An 8,654-nucleotide genomic window follows, 5' to 3' on the forward strand; every position below is an offset into this window, starting at 1 on the left:
AATAATAATAATAATTAATACATTAATAAATAATAGTAGTAATACCTCTTATTGTTGTTTTGTTGTTGTTATTATTATTACTATTATTACTATTACTATTATTATTATTATTATTATAAATTCAGTGGTGCCAACAGAGAAGAAAGAAAAATAATAATACAAGTTTTGGTGGACTGTACTGTACTGCATTCTCTCTCTATCTCTCTCTCTCTCTCTCTTTCTGTGTGTGTGTGTGTTTGTGTGTTCTTACTCTCACACACGGCCATGTTTGGTAAAAGCTGAGTGCGTCCCGATTCCTCGCACCCCCTCAGTCTTTTCTGAGGTTTTGAGATAAGTTGCTCAAATACTTCACATGGGACAGAGACTTACTCCAACTCCTATGTGTTCTATTAGATGTATTAAACTATGAAAACCTATTAAAGCCCTTCTTCGCAGTTGTTTGCTAAAACCCTGAAACATTTGATTTATAATGTAATGCCGGTGCTAAGCAGCAAGTCAAACGCAGACCAAACACTAGAGCTGTGGCAGACAAAAAGCTGCAGCTCCATTTCCCAGAGTCTACGGAGGCGTTTTGTCTGTAAATGGTAATCGTTTTAGGATGTGTCTTCATATTAGATAGACAATTAGATAAGAAAGGTTTCCTTCTCAAAGCATCGAAGCACTGCGGTCAAAACCGTAATACAAATAATATGGCTTTCACACCGGGGGGATTATGAAACTCTCCTCCGAAGCATGGTTAGCATCATGCTTTTTTGTAGTGTTATCCCTGCGTTGTTATGCCAAACATGTAGCGTGTGAACGGATGTGGTGTTAGAATGCTAATGTTCGATGCTTAGCAACAGACAACAATCAGAACTGAACCTCGTGTATAATTTATACAGCCTTGTGTGTCGTGTATACAGCATTTGAGGGGGAAAAAGTACATCACATTTTCTTGCCTTTGAGCATCACAAAAGGCTTAAAACAGCCAAAGAGGATTTAAGTAGCATCGTTTTTATCTCATTGACAAGCCATATTTATCCAGTCATGGTTGTTGAAATGGGTGAATCAGAAGGTTAAGGCAGGGTTTAGGAGAGAACAGTGTGAAGCATTAGATTATGAAGAGCCAGGATTAGCTGTTAACCCCGGGGAAAGTATGGGTGGCGTGAAAAGGGAAACAAGACAACCAAGGATTCTGTTTAGTCATTTAAGAGGAACTAGTTCAAGCATGTAAAGCCGGTTGTCTAACGTTTTATGTTCCACGTAAACACGAAGATCTTTCACTTTTACACGGATGTGATATTTCAGTAAAAGAATGTTTACACTGCAGTGCTGCTTAATTCTTAAATCTGATTGGTCAGGAGTTCACACCACAGGTTTATATGAATGCGCTCGCTTTAATATAATCCTTTAGAGAGGATTGTGCGGCAGGCGCTCCAACCGTAATCGTTGATATGGTGATGTTTTCTGCAATGAGACGTTTATATAGTCAAAGGTAAAGCTGATTAGCTGAGGCTCAGGAAAACTACAGCAAGAAAAGGAGCAAAAGTAAAAAGAAAATAAGATATACACCGATCAGGCATAACATTATGAACAGTGAGAGGTGACGTGAATAACACTGATGATCTCCTCATCATGGCACCTGTTAGTGGGTGGGATATATTAGGCAGCAGGTGATCATTTTGTCCTCATAGTTGATGTGTTAGAAGCAGGAAAAATGGACAAGCGTAAGGATTTGAGTGAGTTTGAGAAGGGCCAAATTGTGATGGCTAGACCACTGGATCAGAGCATCTCCAAAACTGCAGCTCTTGTGGGGTGTTCCCGGTCTGCAGTGGTCAGTATCTATCAAAAGTGGTCCAAGGTAGGAACCGTGGTGAACCGGCGACAGGGTCATGGGCGGTCAAGGCTCATTGATGCACGTGGGGAGTGAAGGCTGGCCCATGTGATCCGATCCAACAGACGAGCTACTGTTGCTCAAACTGCTGAAGAAGTTAATGCTGGTTCTGATAGAAAGGTGTCAGAATACACAGTGCAGGACGGGTCAGGGCTGTTTTGGCAGCAAAAAGGGGGACCAACACAATTTTAGGGAGGTGGTCATAATGTTATGCCTGATCCGTGTATACAGTATAGAGAATGTGTGCAAATCTGTTCATATATTAGTATACTGGGGTAGTTATATAAAACTTCTCAATGTAAATGAAAAAGCATGCAAAAAAAAAATATGGACTGTGCAAGTGAGCTGTAAGTCTTCTGTCATGAGACAATTTACATTTTCGGGTTTTGCCGTACCACAAGAAGAAGAAAAAACCAGCACTGTCTTATTAGCATCAGTGAGAGAAAGGAAGAGAGGCTGTTGGTTCGGGTGTTTATAGTTGCTATAACATAAGCGATAACAGGTAATAACTTTGCTTCACAGACATTCAGCTGTAAACTAATAAAATGTAAAACGTGCCATTCGGTCATTCCAGTAATTACTTGCAATAAACAGCAAGCTGTTGTGTTATAACAGACAGATACTTCCTTATTCAGATATCCAAAGCCACCCTCATAGTCAACTTTTCTAAATGCATGCAGTTACTAGATCTTAGATCAGCCTGTCCTTGTGGGTATTCTCTTCCCTGGTGATGGACATGGCGTTTCCATGTTGTCTTGCCCCTAGAGCTTCCATGTTTTCTACCCCACTGACGTGCATGCGGGTCTATGCAAACCTGCTGCTGTCCTTCAGCTACATCATCAACAAACCTCCAGAGGGATTAAATCAATACATGTCACCTGATCCTGCTGGTGATCTTCTGCGATTCCAGGAAAACAAACACAGAAAAAAGGCAGCAGGTCTTATTAAATTGTGCTGACAGGGTAAATGTTGCCTGCTGTGCTTGAATATCAGCTGCCAAGATGCTGTGTTGAATAACCTGGTGGGTGGGAATAACTGATGAGCTTCAGAGTGACGTAGGAATCCATGACTATATTTCTGCCTCAATCAGATTATATAATGATTATTAAGCAAGATGGCGGCGTGAGCGGACGTAGTGGCTAGGCGCTCCCAGACTAGCAATGTTTAATATTTTATGTAAACGTTTACTAGTAGAAGTAATTGGTGCACACCGTATACGAGTCTTAATCCTCAGTGGTAGCTCAAGTGATTATGGTTCTGGGTTATTGATGTTGATGCCACTATTGGGCCATTGAGCAAGGCCCTCAACCCCCCCAGCTCCAGGGGGGCTGCATTATGGTTAACCCTGCCCTCTGACCCCAACCCTTCAAGGAGGGGCTATGTGAAGAAAAAATTTCACTGTGCTGTAATGTATATTTGACAAACAACGGGGCAGTGGTGGCTCAAGTGGTTAAGGGTCTGGGTTGTTGCTTAGAAGATCGGGGTTCGAGCCCCGGCACCACCAAACTCCACTGTTGGGCAATTGTGCGAGGGGCACTGACTCCAACTTCCTCAGCTGGGATATGTGAAAAAAAGAATTCCACTGACCTATTATGTATGTATGTATGTAGGGATAATAAGGACTACTTCCTTCCTTACAGTCATGAATCAGGAAATATGATCATCTGACTAGAGAGGAACCTGCTATGAAGGGATGTGGTAGCTCAGTGGTTAAGACGTTGGACTACTGCTCAGAAGGTTGTGGGTTTGAACCCCAGCTGCCTCTGCTGGGTTCCTGAGAAAGTAGTCAATTGCTCAGTTATACTAAATAAATTAGATTAAAAAATGTATGTTGCTCTGAATAAGGGTGACTGCTAAATGTAAATGTGGTCTTCTGCTGGTTTGACATTCTGAGATGCTTTTCTGCTCACCCATACCAGTCTGGCTAATCTTCTCCGTAGAGCTCCTGCTCAACGAATGTTTATCTTCTTCACCATTTCAATGTCAGTGATATGAAGATTTTTCTTTATTCTTAAGTTTGGAAGTCCAAAATTCTTAACCTGCATGTTTTTGTGCACTGCGCTGCTGCTGGGCTGATCTGAAAACGTCTTGAATGAGAAGATCCAGACATCTCTTCCGCGAGACACCAGGCGATATTTACACTCCTGTCAGCTTTTTATATTATGAAATCAACATGAATATATCATGAGTTAAAACTGTCAGCAATGTTTTTATCCGGCTGCATTAAGAGAAATTTGAGCATGTTGTGTGAGAGAGCTGTCAGGTTAAGTGAATATACAATATCTCATGTTCTTTGATCAGCAATGCATCAGAAATAGCTATAAAATTCTTGCTAACAAACAGCTGACAGAGGTCTCGTACCCTGGCACTGACACAGCTGGCAACTCACTCAACTGTCCACTTCTATCTTCATGTCCAAATTTGCCATGTGTTGTAGTTGTTGCGGTTTTATTGTTGCATTTTAAAGCTGGACTTTTGTGTATTACATGTAAGAACATGTAAATAATTGTCACAGTGTGTGAGGTCCACAAACAATCACGGGACACATCTATGACCCCAAACTGTTGAAAATTCTAAACTGTTGATCAAACTGAGTACGCGTCCAGGTATGGGAAAGTATTTCCTAAATGTACAGACTGGTTATTCTATTTAGGGCTCGTTCAGAAAGAGCAACCAGAGCAGCGTCTAAATAGGTCAATGACTCTCCTGTAATACTTGGGATGATTCGTTATGACCTCTTCAAACATAAATTCTCCATGTGTCACATTTAACATGTCTGAAGCATGATTTCATGCTGGGAACGCTTTCCTCAACTGTAGTCTGCTGTTATACAAGCAATGTGCAGGGAAGTGAATGCATTTTCAGAATTCTGTATTGAAGTACTGGACGGCATCATGCACTTTTTATCCCAGGTGGCAGCTTAGCTGGGATGGGAAGGACAATGCTAGTGGAAAACATGTTTTTTCATCAGTAACTGAGGAGCTCTAAGATCTGTTGGTGTTAATATTTCAACTAGAGATTTGTTTGTGTAGAGAACAGCTGTAGACAAACAACTCTGCATATGGTAACCTCGTGAAGACACCTTGGTGTGCCAAGGTTGGAGTGGAAAAACCAGAGTGGCCTAGACAGAACCCTGACCTCAACCTTCTTCACCTCAGGCCTTGCCTCACTTGACATGTGCCTGACCTCACTAATGCTCTAAAGCATTCCCAGTAGAGTGGAGGTTATTATAACCACAGAGAGTGGAATAGGAGAGTAAGAAAGTACATATGTTTCTGATGATCAGACGTCCACAAATTTTTGGACATATAGGCACTGGGTTACTGCTCGGGGTCAAACATCAGCACTGCCAAGCTGGCACTGTTCAGCAAGGCCCTTAATCCTCTCTGTATCATGGTTCACCCTGTGCTCTGACCCCAGCTTTATAAACTGGGATATATGAACAATAGTACTACCCTGTGCTGCTATGTGTATATGACAAATAAAGTCTCATGTTAGCCCACATCACACCTCCATGCTGTTGATGATTATCTTATAAATTCATGTATCCAAGCGTTTAATTTCTTTTGTGTTGTACAAGCTTTATGATTCGTGTAACACAGGCTTGTGATATGTAAATGGTAGGTAGAGAGATCGCCAGACTGAAGAAACTCTTGTTTCCTAAAATATATAATAAATTCTTCATCAATGATGATCTAGATTAGATAGATACAATGATCAGGCATAACATTATGACCACGTGCCTAACATTGTGTCGGTCCCCCTTTTGCTTCCAAAACAGCCCTGACCCGTCCTGCACTGTGTATTCTGACCCCTTTCTGGACAGCATTAACTTCTTCAGCAATTTGAGCAACAGTCTGTTGGATCGGATCACACGGGCCAGCCTTCACAATAAACATGTTCAGTGTTTACGGCTCAACACTGTAGTTTGGGAAATGCTGGACGTATCGTATGAAAACACAATCCTGCATGCATGAAAGAAAGAAAGAAAGAAAGAAAGAAAGAAAGAAAGAAAGAGTGACAGAAGAGTAGCTGTTGCTCTGTATGGTTTGATGTAGAGTCATGTTTGGTCATGGAAAAAAAAAAGTTCTTCATGCTGCCAGCTTCTGATGATTTAACAATGAGAAAGAAGCCAAGAAAATCTGCGAGATCTGTTGTTACTTGTAGAGCCTTGTCAATGTCACACAACACTACATAGCATTGCAGAAATGTGACTCAGGAAGATTTAACATGAATGTAAAAGCAGGGGGTTCTCATCCTTTCTTGGGGGAAACAACGCCGAGTTTTGCCTTCATTAAACAACCCTGAGCCTTATATAACCCCAAGCCTTTCTTTTTTTGCCTCTATTCATACTCTGTTGGTTCCGCCCCTGCTGCTGGATCATCAGAGAGTCTAGACATGGAAAGACCACAAGAAAGCAAAATCTCTGTTAAAGCTTTCAAATGAAGCATCTACGACTGGTCAGAGATGACGATTACAGTGGACAAACTAAATATTCAGGTTTTGAAGAAAAATCATCAAGAATCAGAAGAACAAGAAGAAGATCATAAGAATAGTTTTGAAAAGATATAGATAGTCACTCAGCATAAATTGATGCTGTTGGACGTGTGTGTGTGTGTGTGTGTGTGTGAGAGGGAGTGAGTGAGTGAGTGTGAGTGTGTGTGAGGGTGAGGGTGAGTGTGAGGGTGAGTGTGAGGGTGAGTGTGTGTGTGTGTGTTTCTCACCGCAGGGTGACGTGCCTTTACTCTCGTAGGCAGAATAGAGAAACTGCACGCATGACTGTATATTTCCGCCGGTCGTTTGGGATGCCAGATTGGGGTTTTTAACACATTTGAACACGTGGGGATTTTTAAAAACATTTTAAAACATATATTTCCACTACACGAGGGAAGGAAACGTGTAGTATAGTATATACATGCGTTATACTTAAAGCGCGACAGAGATCCCGACAGAAAACAAACCAACATGGCAACCTAACCTCAGACAGGTAACTTGCAGCTTATCACGTAGCCTCCTCGGTGACGTCATTTCCGCTCCTATGTAAACCCGTAACGCCCAATAAAATATTTAACAATTATATGATGCGCAATAAAGTGATGGACTGAAGCTAAAATAGGGCGACTTCCTGGTTCGGAGTTATAGGCAGGAAAAACAAACAGACAACGGGGGAAATAAAAATCCCACAAACGAATAGATGCCGTTTTAATGATTACCGGAATGGTTAGGGGTTGCCAAGGCGACCATACGTCGCGCGGAGGGTTTGCATCTTGGCTACAGTAGGCTAGCGTATGCGTTTTTCCAGCGCAGCCTACGTGATGTTCACGACTCCGCAATGCAGTGCCAGGGATTTTCTAATCATCCGCGGCGTCTTAGAGCTGTCTTGTATTTTATTACACTTCATTACGGTCTGTATAAACAAACTGTAACCTGAGTTTGCTCGGAAAGACGCAGGTAAATAAATATACTGTATACTGATGAGCGGACCTGTCTCATATTCTACACTGTGCTTGTGCACATGAGAGCAAAACTTGCTCAGGAAATGAGATTAAGCACATTTAAACGCATTACACCCGGAGCAGTAAATATAGAGTTAATCTACATAGGATGTCATTAAGATAATCACGAGAAACCAGGGCTTAATTCCTGAATTTTTATTTTTTTTTAAAATGCTAGTTACCACGTATATTCTGTTTGGAAATAAGCCGTAATTAGGTCTAAGATTATATTTAATTACCGGTTAAACCCTGTCTAAAGCTGTCATGACTAAAATACCGCTGTCTCCGGTGTTGAATTTGTCCTTTACAATGTCATGGAGAACATTCTCAAACACTGGCTGCATACCAAAGCAAGCCCTAGTTCACTACATATTGTATAGGCTCGCCGTTATCTCGCACCCTACGAAGTGCACATATGTAGGTACTAGGCAGGTTATTGGGACACGTCCCGAGACACGGTACCTTGAGCATCTCCTCCGCTTGTCAGCACCGCGATGGCTTTCCCAGCTCCGGTGAGGTTCTCAAAAAACTTCTTGGTGTCTGGCTTCGACATTTTCGTTCCACCGAAATAGCGAAACGGAAATGTATTTAAGAGAAATAAAGAACAAAACTGCCTAAAATTGTGCCGGTAGAGAGACACCGTCCGCCCCCTTTTCCTGTCTCTCGATACACCGCTTTAGCACGTCCGCTAGCTGAGCAAGTGCTTATTAACATAACGGGAGTATTCGACCAATAGCAGGACACGTCATGGCTGACGTTTTTCGCGTCCACCAATCAGAGTGTCCATATTTGGGACGCTTCCGCATAGGGCAACATGGGCGGGACATGGAAGTACGTCTCGACTGTATGGTACGTGATGGTGGAACGTGCTACATCTCGTTTACAGGTACTCTTTAAAATAATGTTTTAGGAACAAAACCACGTTTTCCCCCTCACGTGCATAACGTTTTTAAAGTCACAAAATCAAGTAGATGAGCTGGCAAGTAAAAAATAAAATAAAATGAACACTTTTTAATGTCATGTGATAAGTCCAATAAAATAGCGTATTATAGACTTAATGCATTTAAAATACAACTCAAGAGATTGTATGTGTTATGCCAGGGTTAAAGAAATTCTATAGTGGAAATCTGTGGTTTTGTTAAACTTACGATACAGTTATGTATCGTTCACGAATGAGTCGACTCTTTGAGCCGACTCCTAGTAGATTCCTTCATCCTGTGGTTGAAAAGATGTGAAAGATGGAGTTTGGCATAAATAATTATTTAACCATTCAAAATGCTTAAGGA

General features: G+C 41.6%; 1 protein-coding gene across 5 annotated transcripts in view; it reads right to left on the reverse strand.

Moving 5' to 3' along the window:
- Nucleotides 1-8,069, reverse strand: part of pfkpa (phosphofructokinase, platelet a) — a 41,974-nt gene extending 33,905 nt beyond the window's left edge. For 3 of the 5 annotated variants that reach the window (XM_058392677.1, XM_058392686.1, XM_058392694.1), the window contains exon 1: nt 7,831-8,068. In XM_058392677.1, the coding sequence (XP_058248660.1) occupies nt 7,831-7,921 (91 nt within the window). In that variant the 5' untranslated portion in view covers nt 7,922-8,068. Of the gene's footprint in view, nt 1-7,830 lie in introns of all 5 variants that reach the window. The other 2 variants (XM_058392711.1, XM_058392702.1) reach the window with 1 other exon arrangement.
- Nucleotides 8,070-8,654: the final 585 nt, after the last annotated feature.

This window comes from Hemibagrus wyckioides, linkage group LG01, assembly GCF_019097595.1.
Source record: "Hemibagrus wyckioides isolate EC202008001 linkage group LG01, SWU_Hwy_1.0, whole genome shotgun sequence".
Lineage (NCBI taxonomy): Eukaryota > Metazoa > Chordata > Actinopteri > Siluriformes > Bagridae > Hemibagrus > Hemibagrus wyckioides.